General features: G+C 38.9%; 1 protein-coding gene across 1 annotated transcript in view; it reads left to right on the plus strand.

The window, feature by feature from the left end:
• LOC115431588 (lissencephaly-1 homolog) overlaps positions 1-22,633 on the plus strand; it is a 40,089-nt gene that overhangs the window by 4,155 nt on the left and 13,301 nt on the right. The window contains 5 exon segments of the mRNA XM_030152065.1: positions 2,471-2,780; positions 17,645-17,729; positions 21,547-21,621; positions 21,936-22,092; positions 22,095-22,141. Of these exon segments, the coding sequence (XP_030007925.1) occupies positions 2,749-2,780; positions 17,645-17,729; positions 21,547-21,621; positions 21,936-22,092; positions 22,095-22,141 (396 nt within the window). The 5' untranslated portion in view covers positions 2,471-2,748.

Genomic DNA, 22,633 nt, shown 5'->3' on the forward strand with positions numbered 1-22,633 from the left:
AGTGATGCTTGAACATCGATGGACCAAGTGCATTGCTGTAAATGGAGATTATGTTGAAAAATAAAATATAAATTATCAGTCTGTGTTGTTCTGTTCTGGGTGAGGCCATGAACTTATTGAACGGCCTTCGTATATATATATATATATATATATATATATATATATGTTTTTTTTTGTTTTTGTTTTTTACAACAACAACCACTACCAAATAAATAGGAAAAATCATTGGGATCTTCATTGGCTGTTGGTTAAAACGTAATGTTAAATATCACTATTGGCCCAGAATTTCACAACTGTTGCTGTGTATAATGATTGTAGAGGCTGTTTGTGCTAGTTACTGTTAAACTGTTTCAGTTGTTGACCTCTTTGAAAGATTTGTGTTCGGTTTGACAGTTTGCCAGCTCTAGTTGCATGATTTGATTTTCATTTTTTTTTATGTAAGGTACATAAGGTACAGGTACAAGATATGTAGATCAGTCCCTTTAGGCTTAACAGAACATTTGCTCACAGACTGATACAGCAACTTGAGGGTGTGGTGCAGCACATTTTTGACTTGGCGCCTGCTGTTATGTTCTTCAACTGAGACAGACAGACAGTGCTTTCTATTATTCATTAAAAATATCATTTAACAACAAATAGCATGTTGGCACTCTTCAGGAAATTAAGCGATATCTCTTTATGCAGTCAGCACCATTTCTGAAAGGAGTCCTTTTATTGTACAGTTCCTGCTGCTACACAAAGACAAGAGAATCAATGGGAGGAAGACACATAACCATTATTAACCCTCAATGGGCAGATTTATGGATGCACTACGGCTGCAGCCTATTCCCGCTTCCATCAGGACACAACGGCATTTTGTGCTTAGCCAATTAGCCTGATTATGTGTTTGTGAAAACATTTTGCTCTATACTGAAGCCACAAATAAGGTCTGCATAAAGGGTGTCTATAACACATTTTATGGCTACTCACAGGGATGACATCTGCCAATTTCATAAAGGAAAGAATCAATACGTAGTAGAAGACCTAATTTCAGACACAATAGTGGTTGTAAAGGTTGATGCGGAGGGCACATGTTTTATTTTAGCATTTCAGTCTTATCGCCTTATTCTATTATTGTACCTCTGTGACCCTGAACCACTACAGAGTTGTTGGGTGATGGCCAGAAGCCCTAGCACACTGTAATCCACACACAGTCAGAGGTTGGCAGACATTTGGATGGTTGTCAGGTGGTGACATCAGGGTCCAGAGGTTAGCTGTTGGCTGTGCTATGTCACTTTCAGTTGAATGTTTTTCCTGCTCTGGCACATAGCAAATATACAAGCAATTTCACATTTAATTTCAGTTTCATTAATTCAGAGGGATGGACTAGATCAGTCTGCACTGACATGTTTTGAATTTACCTTATGAGGTATGTCCCTTAGCTACTGCTCTGTTTTTTGAGCCAAAGCAAGAGAGAAAATGAGGAACCTTCCCTGGTGGTTATGTCACTTGCATTAATAGGTAATGTGTGAATTTTTCTTCTTTGCAGCTTCTTGGGGTGTTTCCATCCCTCATATCTTCTGCACACTGCTGACAGACCACTGGTTCCTCCAGCAAAATTTAAATGATATCAGTCTTTTGTTCCTGTACATGTGTCTGACTTCCTGGCCCTGTTTAAGTATAATCCATTTTGCTTCAGGTGTTCAGACTGAGTTATTTTGGCTTTATTTGTACCTACTGGTTTGGCACAGATTGAGTCAGGCATGGGCCCAGTACACTAGGATGCTTGTTTTGCCTCACTGTTTATATTCTAACAAGTACCTGCTTTGGTAAAGTGCGATTCAAGACTATGATGCAGTATAAAAATAGACCCAGTCACATTATTTGCTGCATTCCATTTTGTTGACAGTTATTGCTCTTCACATCGGTGCTCCACATGAAATTATCGCTGTGGTATTAATGGATGGAGTTGGGGAATTTGACAATAGCACAGCCGTTACTTGAGTCTGCCTGTCTGTGTCCTGTTTTTCCGTTCTACTGGTGACCTGGGAAGAGAAGTGCATTGCTTGGAGAATGTGGGTCAACTCTTGTATGTACACGGAGAAAGGAATTTGGTGCAAGAGCAAACGAGAGCCCTCAGACCAGACCGGTGACATGACACACAGATTATGAAGGTAGATAGCAGTGGATTTGAAAAGCTAATGAGTAGATTTAGAAGACGGATGAGTTTATGCTGTTTTTAATTTGTGAGTTGAGTGCAGTCAAAAGATTGCGTTGGGAGTTACATAGAAAAGAAAATGCAGCCCTATGATTTTGTAATTCAGTCATTTATTTGCCATTGTTGTCAGATTCTTCAGACATTTTATCTGCGTATACACTGATGCAGGCTTTGATGCAGTATCTCTCTGGCCTATAAACATTTTCATCCCCACCCACTTTTCATGTTATCTGTCATGCATACCTAATGCTGACTTTGCTCTCTGTCCTCCAGATGCAGTGTAGACTTGGCTGGTGACTAGTCTGCAGGCTCTCCACTTCTCTTGTCCCTGGAGTGAGCCAGTTGGGGGGCAGATTCCTGCGTTCCCCTCTCAGTCTACGTCTTTGTCTGGACTAAACCAACTACCCGTCATTGGAGTACACAGCCTGTCCTCACTCGTGTTGCTTGGATCAGCACAGCTCATCTCCTGACTGAGGAGAGCGCAGCAGCTGCACAAGATTCACTTTCTACCAACTGATCTATCCCAGCCCTGCCTACACTGCCCCGTCACCATGGTGCTGTCACAACGGCAAAGAGATGAACTGTAAGTTGCCTTTAGTAATAGAGCTTTAGATAAGATATGGAGATGTGAGACTGTGAATGTACTTTTTACATGTGGCTGGACATCTGTTGCATTATGAGACTTAGCTTGAAGTTTGCACTGACACCTGTACAATATGACCACATTGTTGTGGTTTTACAGAGCCAAACCAAAACAAGGAACTTGTTTTAGGTGCTTTTCCTAGAGGGGGCTTTTGCCATTTTGAATTGAATGGTTGATTTGAATTTAGTGTTGGTTACATTTTATCCCAAGATGGGAAATTCAGTATTTTTGTGTTATGAGATTGAAAAATACTTTGAATATTTAGGAAACCTGAAAATTAATTTTAATACTCTCTACAACTCTAACAATACCATGCCTGAATCAGAAACTTTGATGATAGAGACACTAACATTGTATAGGAAGTCAGAAAAATGAAGCTGCAGTTAAATGGCACCATAAAACATTTGCAATCATACAATAAATTTTATATTGATATCAAAAGCTTCACCAAAGTCTGGACCAGCAACATAGGCCATGAAAAGGTTTTTAAAAATTCCTAACTTCCTTTAGCCTAGATGATGGCAGATGAGGTAAGAAAAATATGGGAAACACCTGAGAGTCTTAACAGTGATGTCTTTTCTTGAGGCTTCTGCTTGCTGACTTCTTTGCTCATTCATTGTGGAAGTCATTTTCTTCTGTGAGATAATTGTTATTGATGGCCAAAAGAGCAGAGCTGCTGTTGTTTTTGTCATCTCAGAGGCTCCTCAAAGCTGCACAGTGACACAGATACCAGTCTTTGCTGAAGGGCTGTTTAATGAGCTTTTTTAGGCTTGGCTGTTCCATTAGTTCACCACAGTAGTAATAGCCATTATATATTAAAATACCAAGGCAGCAACAAACCTGCTCCCAATCACCCTTTTACAACAGAAGACAATATGGTTCTTTCCGATGTAAGACATCTATTTAATATTGGATTTAGGTTAACTGGCGATATTTTTGTCTCTGTTACCCCTCAGGATGAATCAGTTACTGGTTGGTTCCTGAGCTCTCCTGAGGTTTGCAGCACAAATGTATTGATCGCCCACCTTTCCTTGTAAATGCGTGAACCCACCATTTTCTCGTTATGACCCAATGAGATTCTTTGTGTGCTAAAAATACATGCAAGTCAACAATTTCATGTTTGTAATACTGATAGACTTTGCATGAGATAGTTTTGTGTATGCTGTTTAAAAAGACCAAACTGTTTAAAAGCTGTCCAGTAGGTGCTTGACGTTGGCACTGAAGTGGCACAGAGACAAAGAAATATCAACATGTATGCTCTTTAGCATGTACTGAAGGGGGAAAAATAGTCTGGCGGTGATAATGGAGGAACTATAATTTGGGCCTGCTGAGTCTGTGGACTCGGTAATTAACCCCTGAGGCAGGAGATGGAAAGTTAAGGCAGTTTTTTGTCAGATACAAGGTCATGAGAAGGAGAGGGGATCTCACTGAACCCCTTTTTACACAGAGATCCCACCATATTGCTGGTAAGCATTATACTACCTTTGATTTCAATTAACCAAACAAAACAAGCATAAAGATGCCCAAGTGTGGGATTTTTAGATAGTATCAGTGCATTTCCCATTGTTCCTCATTTCCCAATCATATAGTGCATACTGTCTTGGCCAGTAAACAATTAAAATATGTGTACCACACAGTACCAGTGCCATCAAGCCCTTGGCTGCACAGGAGTGGCTCATCATTGGTCAGTTTTGTCAACCTGGCTTTAATCTACATTGGCTCACCTAGTGCTCACCTGTTATAATTAGCAGTTAGCTGTTTACAGTTTAACAGGCGCCCTTATCCACCTAACCCAAACTCCACACATGCCACTGCCCATTGTCCATCAGGTGAGAACACACATGGTGGTTCCCCCCATGCCTCACTGAGCAAGATAAATGGGAGAGATGCCCTCCTTGTAAACTAAAAGCTGAGATGCATTGAGATCCACTGAGATGCAGTCTGTCTTAAGCTTTGTCTTAATGGCACATTACTACTCTTCACATTATTTTTCATCATCAGTTCGTTTTGAGAATATGTGGGGTAAAATTAGAGATAAATTTGCTAAAATACATTTACACCACCCCCCCCCCCCAAACTTTGTGCTTTTATGAAGAACAAGGACGCAAAACAAATATGCAGCATTTCCCTCCTTGAACTGGCTGTTTTACAGGGCTTTGTGGTCCAGTCCTTCTCTCCAGAAATTTGCTAATCTGTGTGTTTTATAGCAGTACTTTCCTCTGTGATGAGATGTACCTGTTATGATTTCTGCCCCTTTCTTGCACTGTCATCGAGAACAGCATCAACCTTCACATGACAGGGCTCTCAACATTCCTAACAATGTTTCTCTGTTTTTAGATTAGCACTGTGGGTGGGGTCTGTTGGTATGGAGAGGTCTTTTGGAATGCTAATCTTTCATGCTATTTGCTATTCAGAAGAAGCCGCCAGGACCCCCACACCCCACTTTTCTCCTCTGTTGCACAAGTCTCTGGCTCCATAGTTTACAGGAAACTAGTGCAGCACCACTTGAGACACATTCAACCATGCGTTGCATTCCTGCCATTGGAGATGTCGGTTGGCTCCGTTTGTGCTTTCATTGAGTTTCGTGGAAATTAAGTGCCACTAGGATCTTTTCTAACTGGCGGTTTCATTTCTATCAGCCTGCTTGGAAATCCTGTGGCCTGTTGTCAGTCAGACAAAAGAGGGGTAATGGCAGCAGTGACCGGTTGACTGTCTGCTATTCATCCTAATTTTTTCATTGGGACCCCTCATTTATTTGTCACAGGCTTGTTTGCAGCAGAGACAAAATCTATTTGTTTGTGTACTGATGGTATTTAGGCCTCCCATTTCCCACTTGTTTTTTTGTTTTTTTGGTTTTTTTTTTACATATATTAAATGTTGCAGAAGTGAATAAGCTTTTTTGGGCAGTATGTCACATTTTTAGTGAGTTTAATGTGGGTACAAATGGTTTTATGGTTTTATAAAAACTTAATGGAAAAACACCACTATCAAAACAGAATCTGGTGAAAGGCTCTCTTAGTTCAGATACTTCTAACAAAGTTGCACCGTCATGAAGGAGATTCATAGTGGAGTGACAGATAATGGATTATAGGATAATAGGCTAAACTATGTTTTCATTCTTTACTACATCTAGAACAAGAAAAGCACTTGGAGAGCACAGACCTCCGCCAAGACAGATCTGCCCCCTCCCAATCACGACCAAAATTTAATTATTTCTTCCTTGTGCCAGTATCAACATTTCCTGAAAATTTCATGAAAATCCGTCCATAACTTTTTGAGTTATCTTGTTAACAAACAAACAAACACACACGCACGCAAACATACAAACCAAAGTGATCGCAATACCTCCTGGCGGAGGTAATTATTGGCACGCATATATAAATTGACTGCTGCATCCATGAAATTATGCTATGAAATATGTTTTGTGTGGAATGATACTTGTGATTCTACTGGACGGTTTTAAGGGATTCTCGTTTATTTTCTTGCCAATCATACATATTATTTGTTTTCTAGTAATGTTATCTGTGAGTAAAAGAAAACAGTCCTTTAATTCCAATGGCCATAATCTTGCAGTGTTAGAAAAAGGAAAGGAAAAACAATCTTAGATGTGATTTTGTTTTGAGCCATGTTTGACAGAAACTGATGCAGACAAACAATGAGAACATAACCTCCTTGGTGGATGTAAAATAGATGCGAAAAAATGAAATGCAGTATATTCTTGTTTTCGTTTTTTTTTTTTTTTTTTTAACTTTGACTTGAACTTGGACATTGGTCATGATGAAACCAAATTTTATTAGACCTGTGTGGAACAACATATTCTAAAAGGCTTATTTTTTACCCCCTAAACTGATGCTATTTTGTCAGCACCACAGTCAGATGCTATGATTGCGCAGCATCCTCACAACAACTCTATTTTTATGATTAGAGCCAATGAAAAGTGCATTTGTGTTTCTTTCCAGGGTCAGGGGACTCATCCCTGCTGGCGTGTAGTAAAAATAGACATAGAACACCAGCTATCTGCTCCCTTGAAAGACCTAGAGGCACCCATGTGCAGATGGGCCTTTGCTTTTGAACTCTCTCCTCACAAAGAAAATTCCCCTCAGCCTGCTCCTTTTCTAATGCTACGTGGAGGTTCATGTGATTTTTGTCCCTTTTCTATTGCCCCCTGGCTATTAATGTTGTGACATAACAGATTAAATGCCTAGGCCTCTGCCAGTCAGAGGTAGCTCAAGTAAGATATAATTGGAAGACTGTAGTATAACAGTGCTAACCATATGGAGAACATAGCTTTTATATCATCCAGTAAAACAAGAAGCACCTAGGTAACTGTGGTTTAGTTTGTCACATTACAAAATGATATTTATGTGTTTATAAACAATTCCATAGTGCTGTTTCTGATGTTTACATGTGTTTGTAAAGGCTAATACCCTTAGTTAGGCCTATATTTGGAAACTAGGTGGTAATAAATAATTTACTGATGGAAAGGAAGCAGATGTTTTTGGCACAGCACCTCCACTCCATGCTCATCATTGGTAGACTGTCCTAAATAATTTTACGAAGTGAGAAAACCTTAGATTTTAGTGCCACAAAACTGTCCTTTTCATAAAATATTGATGAATGCCACATTTAACAAGTGTTTTAGTCAGCATAGTGCTTATTTTAGGTTCCAATCTGTGAAAATGTACTAACATCTGGTCCATACAGGTGCTTATGATAATTTATTTACATATTATCACCTTGTAATATCGCTTGAATAATTCATGTGATTAAACCCTTAGTCTATATATAACACTATACAGGCTATTAAAAACACAGCTCTCCATGGAACAATAAATGATCTTTATCTGTTACACCTATTATGACATAAAATACATCTGTGACTGCTAAATGCTATTTACGAATCTTGTAAAGAACTGTTTGCTCTCAGTTTTTAGTAGAGCTGAAGTCCTGAATTTATACATCCCTTTGTGTTTTCATTTATATAATACAGCATTTCAATTTGAACCATTTGTCTGAGCCAGAACTGTAGTTACTTAATGTAGGAGATGCTACATCCAGTCTTCAAGAAAAGCATGTCTTTACATCAGGATGATTTTAGGATTCATTGTAAGCATTTCTTGTCTTAATATCCTGGGTCAGTGTGCAGTGGTAGAGTTAGGAGGGGCAGCCTGAGGCGGGATGCTGGAAAATCCCCCTTATTTTCAAATCCTGGTGTTGACAGGTAAAACTGGACTGAAGATTATTCATTGTTTTTGTACATGTTACAAAAACAGACATAACCTTCTTATTCCATGGTTTGTGTCTGTTACTACGTATTATTGTTAATGAACAGTGAAAACATCAAAGCATCCAAGTAACACACATGGAATTGTATAGAGAGTAAAAAGGGGTTTTAAATGAACATATGTGACTGACCAAATGTGAGCAGATTTTCTGTTTGGCAGGAAACTCTTCCAAGGTGTTCTGCCATACTGGTATGTAAATGTTTGTACTAAAAACACATTAAAATTATGCTGGGTTTACTGCATTTGCTGTCATTTACTACTTCTGTCCTCTGCTGTCTGTGTCAGAGGTTAACACATTTGTAAAGGCCTTCCCTTACTCTTCCTTTGATTAACTCTGACCCAGATTATTGAAGCAACAAACGCATGGTTATCAAAGGCAGAATATGGGTAGGGGGGAAATGCTCAGTGGTTGCCAGTCTGCAAGCTGGATAGCTGTAGAGCTACTTTAGGGTTAAATGAACATTAATTATGTGGTGATGGTGTCATTTAGGTTTCAGGTAGTTTATTGTTTTTGCTTATTAAAATGTTCATGGCCAGTGATTGTTTAGATTTTTCAAAACACCCTTTTTGTATTGATATTTCCACACGTCAAGTGTTATTTCAGCCAGTTTCATGTATCTAAATGCGTAACTGTGGTGGCATTTTTTTCATGCTACAATCCAGTTCAGCACAAAAGATTGGACTTGTTTGAGTTGTTGCCATAATATGGATTACTATTACTCGATTACTGTATGTTTGTTCTGAAATTGAAGTGTTTGCAAGGGGCTGAAAGGTGGCAAGCACACATTCATACACTTACACTTTGCATGTTGTGTTCCTCACCCTCTGCTTTGGTCCTGAATATGCCTGTGTGCATCTGCAGGGGGTCTCTCCACAGTATGGATCCCATTTTGCCTCAGGACTGACACAGATGGATTGGCGTGATATCAGTCTCTGTGCTCCGAGTTCATCATCCTGTATCGATCAATCAGCACCTCATTTAAACAGGAGGATCTGCACAGTTGTATGTTTGAGTTTTCGCTAGTTAGTGTGTCTCTAAGATGACTCCAACATGATTACAACTAAGAATGTATTCTCTTCAATTGTCCACATCACACTGTAAAATCATCTTGTTCATATTACTGTACGTTTCATCACACTGTAAATCGAGTCATTAGGCAGGCTTCTCTGTTTGCAGCACAGCCAATGCTAGAGCAATGCAAAGCACATCCTTTAAAAGAATAGCTACCCCTTTGAAATGTATGTGTGAAAATATACTACACTACTAACTGTTTATCTGTGCATGATGGGATGTCTAGTTTCATGTCTGTGTGGGCTATCCTTTTATCCTTCCTAGAATTATACATAAGGTTATGGGATTTAGGGGTATACTTGACCTCTTAGCACTATGGCTGCAGCAAGTCAACAAAGGTCCATCTTCGCTTTGTGGTGGAGTTTTTGTACATATCAGTATTGTCTTTAATACATCCATTTTGGATAAAGTGTGACTTTTTTGTGTGTTCTGGTGTTGAGACAATACCACTGTCTTTTTAAAATCCTGCTATGTGTATACAGAGATTCTCTGTTACGAAGGCTGTTCTGTATAAGTAAGTGTCAGCACTGTAAAAAAAAGGACATGGACTGGACTTTTGTACCTTTGTAGATCTTGGAGAGAAAGAGAGTTTCCTGTCTGAAATACTCCTTGGCTAGAGGGGTGATCCCTGTGGCAGTACACGAAAGTTTTATGTTTAAAAAAAAAAAAAGTTTTTCTTCACAATCTACCTGTGTCATTGAAATTCAACATCTAAAGAACTACTAAGAGGCTCAGTGATTAATGAAAGTTGTGATGGATACTTAACCTTCACCTTTATGTTTTTCTCTTCTTAAATGCCTGAGTAACCACACTGCAGCTGATACGATTCACGTCTCAGAAATCTTGTCATCAGTCAAGCAGGAGAAATAGTGGATTTGTTGCAGTTTGCAGAGATCCAACTGTGTCTGGACAATTATACAATACTGTCATATGATTTTTGTGGAATGTTCCCACTAACAACTCCCTCTGAAGTTATCAGCTGTTCAGCACTTAGCTGTTAAGATGCAGGAATAAGCTTAACTTTGCCTTACTAGTTCTCTGCTACCCTGATCCTTGCATTTACAGGCCTTTGATGGTGCTTTGCTTTGATTTTTAAAGTCTGATGGATGAATTTGTTTACCCATGACAATGAATGTCCTGGACTGGATGAGGTGTGACGGATATTACCTTTATAAGAGTATGTTTATTTTAGAAGTACTACATTAAGTACTTTGAGAATTTTCCATAGAAGCGTCACAGATATATTTGTTCCCTCAAGCTCCAAAAGGTTCATCTCACTTCATCTTCTCTAAATAAATTTCTTTGATGAATGCCTATATATTTTGGCTTTATTAACACACAAGGGATGTAAGAAAATATTGTTGCCCTACAATATTATGTTTTGGAGTACTGTATCGCTTCAAAAAATTTTTCATTTGTTATTTGCATGCAGAACTCAGTCATACTTTGTGCTGTTTGGTCCTGTGATGAATCCAAATGCAGGTTCCACTGCTTTGCTTGATTAATAAAGGTAAATTTTATGCATATGGTGATTTCTTTATATTGAAACAATTTTACTTAAAGTAGATTTTTAAACATTGGTCAATTGTCACCTTACTTACAGTTGTGTAGTATTGCAATATTTTTGGAACTGTAAGCATAAAGCATATTGTATGGCCAGATATTTCTTAATGTGCCCTTGACCATTTTTATTTTGCCATATGATCTTTAAGAGGGATCCTAAAGATTGTGTCATTAAAAACTATCATACTTATTTGCCATTCATTTTATATTTCATGAGAGCCAGTGTATTATGGTAATTTACAGAGAGCATTGCACAATGACCTCTTAGCATTAATATGGGTAGGTGAACATGTTTAGGTCCATCTGTAGTTATTTTTATTATCTTTCCATGAGGACTGTACGATACTGGCAAAAACTGACATTGCAGTTTATTTTAGCCCTGCGACAGGTCTTGCAATATGAAATAACTGTGTGGTGCCGATGTAAATGTTCAAACAATTTAGTTATGTTACCTCTTGTTGTGGCAACAATTGCAAGGCACTATTTACACAGAACACGTGTTTCAATATCAATGTTCTTGTAGCCAAAATAATTCCAGATTAGTGACGTTGCTTTTCTTTTTGGCACCAAGTCTTCATTTTTGGTGATTTTTCTCTTGTTCGTTGCTCATTTTTCAATGTCATTACCAGCGACTCACTCCATGTGTAGGGGCATGGCTTGCTTCAGCAAACTTATTAAGAACAATTGTGATTGGTGGATCACTGCGCACAGTGTGTGTCAGGTACCCTTGAAATTAGTTGAGAACATGTCAAGTTCATTTGCTTCCTACATTGCAGGACCTGCGATGTGACTATTGTGCGCACGTACATTGTGATGACGATGCTCAAACAATATATTGTGCAGCTTTACTTTCCATGTTATATAATTCAATTTTAGCCAGTATTAACATGTAGATTTGCTGCCAAAATTCTGAATTCAGCAGAGCAAAATTACTGTAAATCTGTGAGTCTCTAGTCTAGTGTTGAACTGGGATGTGCAATAAGCATGATTTAGACAAATTCTTATGTTACAATGTAGTGGAATTGTATGTATTTGGCCCAAAATTATGTAAAAATGCTGAGTTTCTGATCACGTAACAGCAAAAAGCCATCTCACACAATCACAGCCTCCAGACACCAGAGAAAACTGAAAAAAGTTGCATGAGTTTGGTCCTAACTCGCCAAATTTTATGTGAATTCTGCCTCAAAAGATCATCATGTGATCTTTTATCCAGTCCGGCTAGCCCTGTATTAAAGTGGGTTTTCTTGGTAAAACTCCGTGCTTATACCAAGACTTAGCTCTGTTAAGACACTTTTTTTTTCTTGAGTGAAAGTAACAAGCTTTTCTTGTGGCCTTTGTGCTTAAATACATGTGCTTAAGTCAGATTGTTTACCTCACCCCACCGGCTGCTGTCCACTGTTGTTTACGTAATGGTTATGATCCAGCAGACCCACCACTGGTTTAACATCTGTCACCTTTTTAAGCTACCAGAAAAATTTCACTCCCACTGAGAGTTGACCATGCAGTGTGTGTGCAGACTGTTCATAGGAAAAAACTATAAATCTGATAAATGGCTCTAAAATAATCTTTAAAAAGGTGAATTTTAAATGTACAGAGGGACCTCTCAGCCCGTAGACGTCAGCTTCCTCCCATTAAACATTTATCAGCAGTTTTGAAAGATTGAACAGGACCATATATCGTCTGGTCCAGTAGTTCTCTTTTGTATGATTTGTGCCTGCAGACAGATATATGACACAGGGCAATGGCCTAGCCAAGCAGGCAAAAATTTCCTTCCTCTCAAATTAATTAGAGCAGTTAAAGTGTGTAGTGGGTCCTGTGAAGGCAAATATATCGGAAACACTGACACTGGTAGAGCAAGTTGCGTTGTGTGTTAATATAATGTATCATGAACTGTGTTAGTCCATGGAAACACTTGTAGGTTTAAGCTGAATTTTCTGTACTCCACTAGTAAAAATGGTGGCTTGGTTACTTGGTGTTGCTCAGCTCTAAAATGATATGATCGTCTGATCATGAAGCAGGAATTGGCAGGAAATCACGTCAGTGGTGGACATGTTGGATGGCTGACTCACCCATCCCTGTTCTCAGCAAGATGAGGTCATTTATGTGTCACCCATCTCAGCTCTGCTTCTGTTCATGTTGCTGCTTTTTATTTCTCACTCACTCACTGGTGTATCATCTGACAGACAAAGGAGTAGTACTGGACAATTGACCGACCACACCACCCACTTTAAGAGATGACTTGATTGTTAAAAATGCATTGTTTTTTAATTATCTCTTTAAGTTACAGCGTCCCTGCTGAAAAGCCTTTTGACTTGGTTTTCAGGCTTTTGTCATCTTTTGTTTTTACTCTGTCCACGTACTGACCCTGCCCTCATCCTCACCATCTCCTTATCACGTCATTTAGCTGTAGGCTGCTAGTAACCATGGAAACCATCCAGTTTGCTCTCCTTCTGTCTACATCAGTGCTCATCTACCTCTTCACCCCTGTTTTTAACATTTTCTCCATATTTAATAGTAACTGTGCTTGTGTTATGTTTTGTTTTTTATTTTCATAGGTGAAAGCCATGTTGGGGAGTGTGGTGGGGGTGGGGTGATAACTGGATAGAAATAGACAATACCAGGCATCAACAAAGTGTTTAGTAATAGTACTAGCCTCTGTAGTATGCACTTTTATTTTTGCTGCAATTAATTTTATGCACTGCGTTTTTATGCCATGCAGAATTCACCAGTACCACCTCACCCTGGAGCTATGTTACAAAGGTTATTCAAGCACCATGTGATTTGCATATTACAAGGTTGATGACTGTCTATGTTAGTTATCAGCCTAGCAGCCAAAGTACTTTTGTCTGCTACTCTGTAGGGCTGTATGTTTTGTAACCTCCCTTATATTTGTTCTTAGAAGTGGCACGAAACTGTAAAATTAACATTGTGATATCAGTAATGCTAAGGTGTAATAACAACATATATTTTGTATGTTGTTTATCTGGCTTAAGGTTTAGACAAAGGAGGGAAAGCTGCCGCAGATGACAATGACCACTTTCTTACTACAAACAAACTGCTTCAGACTTTGTGACCCGAGTGCAAATACTTTTATCACCTAACCAAATGAATGAGGAAAAATTTGCACTGTCCAAACTCTCATAATCCTAACTACAAGCACAATTACTATATTTTATAGACAATATTTTGTTAAACTACTGAGTCATTAGAATCTATCAGCACCAAAAGTTTTTAGTCAGTATGCTTTACCCTACAGGAGTTTGTGCGATGTATTTTTTTTTTTTTTATCACTGATTAAATGATGAGTGGTGAAATTATGACTTCAGACAACCTAAAATTACATTAACACTAATAAATATTGCAATTACATTGGTTGTCAGTGATGCAAAACTGATTGAGTCTTTAATCAAGTAACAACAAAAAACCCACCACACCACAGTGTAAGAGAGGCCTCCACTAGAATCATCAGATGCTGGACTATAATTGTGCCTTTAAGATCATCAAATGATTGTGCCATCATAGAATTGTTCAATCCTATGTGAGAATTCCCTTACGTATGACCAACAATGCTGTGAGTTCTCACATTTTGTAGGAATTATACTACCTAAATGATTAACTTTGATCATAGATTCCTCTTGATCAACTATTCAGTCGGATAAGTTATTACCTCCACCAGGAGGTATTGTGATCACTTTGCTTTGTGTGTTTGCATGCGTGCGTGTTTGTTTGTTTGCATGTTTGTTTATTAGTAAGATAACTCAAAAAGTTACGGATGTATTTTCATGAAATTTTCAGGAAATGTTGATACTGGCACAAAGAAGAAATGATTAAATTTTGGTGGTGATTGGGGGTGGGGGGGCTACAGGGGCCCACTGATCTGCCTTGGTGGAGGTCTGCGCTCTCCGAGTGCTTTTCTTGTTTTACCTGTGCTTGACAATCTTGTAAGCAGTGACATTCCAGTGTTTTTAACATCTTCTATCTTATATGTTTCTTCTGACACTCCAGCTTCTGTTTGACTATAATTACTGACACTATCAGGGTTGGTGAAGCCACAATGACACATCATACCAAAGCTTCCTCTGCCTCTGTGTCCCTTAGCTGTTATAAACTCTCACTGTGTATGCGAGCCCATTCCAGACCCCCCCCCTTGTTTTGTTGACTTGTGGCAGGCAGGCTGTCAGAGGAGGAGAAAACCTCCTGCTGACCTTGAGCTGTAATAAGGTCCACTCCTGTTGTCATGGGGATTCAGGTGGGCAGAGGGTAAAGGGAGTTTCAGCGTTCAGCACTGACCGAGAGGGTGCAGGGGGCAGTCTGGGCTGACAGATTGTGCCCCCCACCCCTTTCATATTGGCACCTCAAAGCCTTGCCGGCCTAACAGCTTGTCTGCTTCTCCTGAAGTTGTTGTGAGGATTCATGGCAGCAGCGCAAACACAAGAAGAATGGAATTAAGTAAATATTTTAATATCAGAGGAAAATTGTCTTTGCGTCAGATATTCATGAAATCTATGTTGTTATTGGTTCTTTTGGTCACTTTCTCTTCAACTCAGTTTTGCTATGATTTGTTTAGTTTTTCTTTTATTGGAGAAACACAGAGATGGAAGAGATATAGTAATGTATGATTTAATCAAATTCACATTGGCCCAGGAGACAAAACCACAGTAAAGACACATAACAAACAAAGTTTGGTTCCATGAACAACTGTTGAGCATGTTCTCTCCCTGGCTCATTAACGGATAATCATTTCCCTTGATAATTATGTATGCTATGAGAGACACAAACATAGGCAGTAATTTAACAGCCGTGTGTTCAGTTGAGCCATCACTGTCCTGAAGAAAAGTAATATTTGCTATTGAAAGATGAGTAAACAAAGAGTCACCAATGGCTATGCAATTTGTAACCTTGTCTGGGGAATAAATCTGGCCTGGTAAATAATAGCTAAGCCCACCAGCTGTTGTACCCCACATGACTGAAACATGACTTCAACCATTTAACCATAACCATTAGGTAAGACAGCAGAAAAATAAAAAACAAGTTTAACTACACTTAGAAAAAAAGAGCACACTAGACTTAACTCCATAGTCCAAAGTCAAGAACTGCCAAGGACCAAATGCAGTATATATGAAATACAGGAACAGATTAAATGAATTATATTTCTGTGTGCCTTTTGGTTATAAAAATTCAACATGAGTAGTTATGCCATGACTCAAATATATGAACTCATTACTGAAATATTCAACTTGGGTACAAAATTGAGGTACATAATGTACAATGGCCCAAAAAAAGTCAGATTAGGTTAAGAATTTGTGATACAACATACTTATACAAAAGCTACTACTGAAAATTCTACCAAGGAACAAAAAACAAATAAACCTTCATTCTCCATTAAATTCATAGCACAAGAATGAAACGCAAGACAATATCATGAAAAGAACAAATGTCCAACGATGTGGAAGTTATGATAGCTATGTGATCACCCAACTGCATTCACACATGGAGTTGAGACAATTATCTTGATTTTGTTAAATAAGCATACATAGCTCAAGTGGCTGTGATATGATGATTATGTAGTAACTGTGATAATCCTGACCATGATTAACCGATTAATCAAATCACAGCAGCTTGCTACTTTTTTAGTCTTTTTATAATGCATAGGTGCAACCGTTTGTGTACTAACAACTAATCATTTGTGGTCAATTGCATACATGCAAGTTTGACCAATAATTAAAATTAAATCAGTGAAGTTAAATAATTTATTGTGATAAAAGCCTTAAATTCCCAGTATTAATAACATTTTTATGAAATAATTTTTGTAAATGTAGGCTAAACATTCCATACATGATACATTAAACAGATTTATTGGTAACCTTACTCTGCGTACAACAGAATATAGAGAACATGTACTGTCATGTTTTTAATGACACTCCATCATGAACATATAATTATGGTTGTAGGTGAAAATAAAAACCTAAATTGTCAAGACTAACTGACTTGGTCTTCATCAGTAACTCTTGATTTGAGTATAACTGCTGCTGAAACAACCAGATATATGTGCATGTGTTTGCCGTAGTGTCTTTATCTGGTTGGGTGCTTGAAGTGTGTCGATTCCAAGGAAGAAACAAGATCCTTCTTTTCTCCTTGGTTTCAGCTCTGCCTTCCGAGTCTATTGTTTGTCCTATCTGGACATCTCTCCTCCTCACATGTTGAGAGGAGTGGGACTGTTTCACACCTGCTACCATCCACACCATCTTTCTGTTTTTGCTTATATACATTTACTTTGGTTGTCTGAACGTTTTTGTGTTTTTCTCAAAACTTCTGCTTGGGGACAAGATGAACTGAGTGAAATACAACTCTATTCAGTTCAGAGGGATTATCCTGCTTCTAAATGATTTGGGTGTCTCTGTCTGTGTGTCTGTATGTAGGTGATGGTAGGCTGCGCACTCACTCTCATTTACCCATATCTACACCATGGGGAGTCACCCCTTTCCATTATTTGCCCTCAGCAACAAGAGCTCATTATAAAACCCAGACAGATGTGCTCTGATTTCTGTCAAATGGGCGGAGAGGGCTCTGAGTGTGTTTGTATGTGTATATATAAAAAGCAAGTATATTTTTGGCCATGGGTAGTTCTATGTGTTAGACTGACATTATGCATACCAAGCACTTTCATTGAATGCCTAGAAGGGTGATAACATGACCTGAATGTGTGAAAAATACATCCAATTTACATCTTTCTGTCTACCATGTTTAATGAACATGCTCATTTTCTCTTTGTTTTACAGTGTTGAATACAACTCTATTACTCGTGTACTTTCCTGTGGCACTTTAACCACTATCTCCTCTGTTAATCAGGAGAACTAATTACTGGTCCTCTTTGTCTGTTTCAGAAATCGAGCGATAGCCGATTATCTACGTTCCAATGGATATGAAGAAGCATATTCCACTTTCAAGAAGGAGGCTGAATTAGATATGGTGAGTTGATAAAGGTTGGACACATACATCCGCACAGCCAATCAGACCAATTTATCAACACAATATGCCTTGATTTCCCCTTTATTTCTTTTTTTAGTCAATATGTTCACAAGTGTGACTGGGAACACCTGCTCTCAATTAAGGTGATCTGTCTGATTAGGGTTTCTATGCCACATGCTGCTGCTCAAATGATCTTGTGGAAACCTTCCCACTTGAAAATATTAAATGCTTACCTCAAACAATGACACAAAGGGGTTTTTTTTCTGTTCTAACTCACTTTTTTTTTTTTTTTTTTTTTTTTGTTAAATCTGTAAACGTGAGAATTTTTTGTTTCTGCATATGCTGGAGAGCTTTCCTCATCCTCTGCAAAGACAACTTACAAATAAATACAATTTCTAATAATTTCCCATGGTTTTTCAAAGCACTTTGGTTCTTTCTGTTTTCCTACGTTTTCTTTCATTTGTTATTGACTGAAGTGCATGGGGTGTGAGATATGGGGTCTTTTTCACCATATAGAATATACAATTGTACCTATTATTATCATATATGCACACAAATTTGAAAAAGCGCGTGCAGACAGTACATACAACAACAAAAAGCTTAAGACAAATGCTGCAAAGAGTGTCCACTGGGGCCCATTTATAACCACTAATTCAAAGTTATTATTTAGCTTTGATGGTCTCTGTATTGATTACACTAATTTTAGGAAAAACTGCTGTAACAAGTATCACAGTGCTTTACTGTCTACATTTCACATTTAAATTGAATCTGGGGATTTTGCTTTAAGAGAAATTGCACTAGACAGATTTTGCCTGCTAAATCTTTTTACTGTCTGTTAGTGCTCACATTTCTCCTCTGCTGTCCTAAACTGATGAAATGCTAGCCAGCACTCAGGCAAACATGGGGTAGTCTACAGGTGACACATTTTCAATGGCAGCCGAGATATTCCAAGATTAATGGCTTGAATGTGATGTTTTGACTGATTCTGTATACCCCTCTTCATCTCCAGCTCTTTCTCCCCCCTCTGCTCTGTGCAGCACCTCTTCTTTCACCTTGTGTTCACGTGACACCCCACCCCCTGTACATCTGTGTCTTTATTCATTCTACTTCCAGACATTTTCTCTGTGGCAGCCCAATGGAGGCTGGCTGAATAATAGATGAATGGCACAGAGGGATAGATACACCCTGTTGGGTATTCAGCTACACACACCTTGGCAGCACACTGCCAAAAACCGGCTGATTTTTACTACTGTTTATTCAAGCTCCCATTATTGCACTGGTATTATGCAGGTTGTGCTATTAAAGTGAAGAGATCTTTGTAAGTGAATTGTCTGTTACTGCAGCCCTATGTGATCATTCGAGTAGCACGAAAGGTTAATGCTATGCACGGCTGTGTGCACTTGCAGATTTTCAGGAATAACTAATAGAAGTCATGTAATTGTTTTCTTTTTCTTTGTAGATTAAAATGCATACACCTACCTGTATGTGCACATACACGCACATGAGCATGTTTACTACCCACTGCCAAATGACTGGCAGGCTTCAGTGAAGTCTGGCACTTTTCAGTGTGTATGTGTGTACATCTTTGCCTGTGTGTGTCGCTAACATGGGCAGAGATGTCCACACAGATGGCAGATTAGATGATGGCAGACTTGTCCAAACTGGGTTCCCTGCTCTCCCTTTATTTTGTCTCCTTTCTCCTTTTCTCACTCATTGTATGTCTTTGTCTTTTTTGCTCCATATATCAATCAAAGAGAATCACCTTGTGCCATTAAAAGCAGCTGTTATTTATACAGACAGTGCTCATGTCGGCAGTGCTCCACACCTCTAGGATGTCTGCCTTTGTTTCCAGACAGGGTTCAGGAGCTAGCTGTGAAATCGGAGCGCAACACTAATTTTCTCCCTCACTGGCACTCGTGGTTGTCTGTCAGTGTGGGTTTTTGATGCTTTGATAGTTAAAAACAGCCTCAGGACATGGCTATATGTAGTCAAACAAACAGTATTGAGGATTTACTGTACATTATACAAGAAAAAGCTTGTGTTGTCTCAAATTGTTTTGTTACCCTGCTCCTTGAAGGGGAAGCAAGGGGTATTGTTTTTGGTTTGGTTTGTTTCTGTTTGTTAACGCTTTAGCAGCAAAATTGTTTGTTGAATTCATACCAAATTGGGTTTATAAATACAGTTACATTTTGGGAAAAGTAGGTCAAAGTTCAAATTTTTTTTTATACATTTTAAATTTTTTTTCCCCAACTTACTTATAATGGTTGAAATTTGTCTATGTCTATGCTGACATCAGCACACGCGTAGATATGATGACATAAGTTGGATCGATGCCAAAATAAGCTACAATACATGCAAGGGGCAGGGTCTGTTGTGCCTGGCACCACTTGTTATATTTCTTATCTATACTTTTATTTCAGAGGTCACCATATTTTGCGGAGGACATTGGTGTTGTGATATTTGTTATTGGTACTTCAATAAAAAAATTGTCAACACAAACTTTCAATTCAGAAAGCTAATGTCGAGAAAGACATTGCCTGTTCTAGCTAACATATTAGCCGGTTGCTACTAAGATTGCACTGATCCGATAATAGGATCAAATATCGGTCCTGATATCAACATTTCAGGTGGATCGGGGATTGGTTAAAGCAATTGATCTGTAAGACCGACCCTTCCCCTTTAAATTTTTGTAACTTGGGCTACGTCATACATGCCGAACGTAATTCAAAAAGTAACGTGACGGACCTGTATGTGGAGGACGTGGTGGGTTATAAAGCTCTGTGGATAAAGCTGTGTGAAAGTGAGTTCCCCTCACCTTATCATTGACTACCTGCTGCCCCCTGAAAGCACATTGGTAATCAGACCTCAATCGTTGGGACGGAGGTCCGTGCCGAGTGATTTATACTGTTGTGATGTACAACAGTACTAACACGCACGCACAACAATGTCACTCGCGATCCCCCCCCCCCCATATTGATGGTTAATGCAAGTCTCATGTCATGCTGGTGAAAGTGGCAGAACTTAACTCCAAATAAAAGATTAAAACTAACAAGATGAATGAGTGTCAATAAATCTACTGATGAATTTCTAAATCTGATATGTAAGATGCCACAAAATATGTCCCACCAAAATCTGCAAAATATTAATTGCCCAGAAAGTTCCCACACATTAAACATAGTAAAAGGACATATGGACATTATGCATTTTTGTTTGTGTTTGTAAATTCACTGATGGTTTTTTTTTTTTAGCTTTACTTCATATATAATCATTGAGACTGTTCCATTACATGGTTTTGTTGTGTTTTCTTTTTCCCCCTCCTTTAATATCTTTTGCACTAAGATATTGCCTGTATATGTGGTGTGCAGAGCTGCAGCAGGTCTTATGTAAAAAGCGGTGGCTGGCTCATGGTATTATCCTGCAGGTGGACTCAGGCCGCTGTCTACCAGGACTGCCACAAGTTAACTGCCACCGCTGCCTTCAGTACTGGGTGTGTGGCTGTAAGCTGCCTAAGTCTTTCTTGTCTGCAGGAGATTAGCTTGTGTGAGAAGGATTAGCACTAGGGTGTGTATTTGTGTGCATAATGTGTGTGTGTATGTTTGTGTCGTACAGTAGGTTGGCAGTGTCTGGCAGTCAGTTTTGGCCTGTTAGGGGTGTGTAAATAATTCCCTGTTCTTTCTTACTATAGCCAAAGCATGCCACCCCAGCTGGCCCCCCTCCCACAGGCCTCAGTGATTATGCTCAGCTCATGAGTGTGATTTGCTTTCATTGACCGTTTTCCTGATTTCCTTTTTTTCCTTTCTTCTTCCGGTCTCCACAGAATGAAGAGTTGGATAAGAAGTATGCTGGCCTTTTGGAAAAAAAATGGACCTCAGTCATCAGATTACAAAAGAAGGTTTGTGGGTTTTTCCTCCTAAGAATGCTTGTGGGGATTGTAGTCTTGTGAATGGTTTGTGATATTAGTGCCTACCAGAGAACTGAAAATATTAACCTATAATAACCTGGTTAAAAACAGACTCTTTTAGACCTAGCTTCCTGCTGTGCCACTTGTGCTATGGTTCTTTGTACTTCCTCTCATGTTTAACTGCAGTATGTACATATGAGCAGGCGATATATTTGGTCTATAATTGTCAATTCCCCAGTAGACATGGTTTGTTTCTGTATAGTCACCTTCCATCTTGGTAACTCCTACCTGTATGATCCGTGCAGGTGATGGAACTTGAATCCAAACTAAATGAAGCTAAAGAGGAGATCACCCTGGGCGGACCTGTCACTCAGAAGCGCGACCCCAAAGAGTGGATCCCACGCCCACCAGAAAAGTACGCCCTGAGTGGCCACCGCAGCCCAGTCACCCGTGTCATCTTCCACCAGTGTTCAGTGTCATGGTGTCTGCCTCGGAGGACGCCACAATAAAGGTCAGTGCTGATGGTTCCACCTGCACAGTCTCAAGAACCTGCAGGTTTTACATTTTAAGTAAAAGTTGCACCAAGTATAAAGTGTGCCATCTGTGAGGGTCTGCAGTGTTTGGCTCATTTTGATCTGTTCTGTGCATCTACTGATATTTATTTCCAGTTCGACATATTTAAAAACTGGATAATGAAAGTACTGATCCTTACCCTTACATGTCAGATGTTGAATTATCATGCTTTTTAAAGGTTATTCAGTGCAGGCAACAGTGTTAAGGAAGTGCTTAAATGAACCATTATCGCAAACAGAATAAAATGTCTGAGATTAGTTTTGTTTTCTGACGTCTTTGAAAGCTAATTAGAACTATAAGTACAGTTTACACATTTAGCTGGCAAACTGATGTCAGTGCATATCCTTGTATATTATCTCATTTGCCTGGTAACTTCGCACGTGAATATTCTTTCCAGGTTTTGCTGCCATTACTTCCAGCCAGTGTAAAC

The sequence above is a fragment of the Sphaeramia orbicularis genome, chromosome 13, assembly GCF_902148855.1.
Source record: "Sphaeramia orbicularis chromosome 13, fSphaOr1.1, whole genome shotgun sequence".
Taxonomy (NCBI): domain Eukaryota; kingdom Metazoa; phylum Chordata; class Actinopteri; order Kurtiformes; family Apogonidae; genus Sphaeramia; species Sphaeramia orbicularis.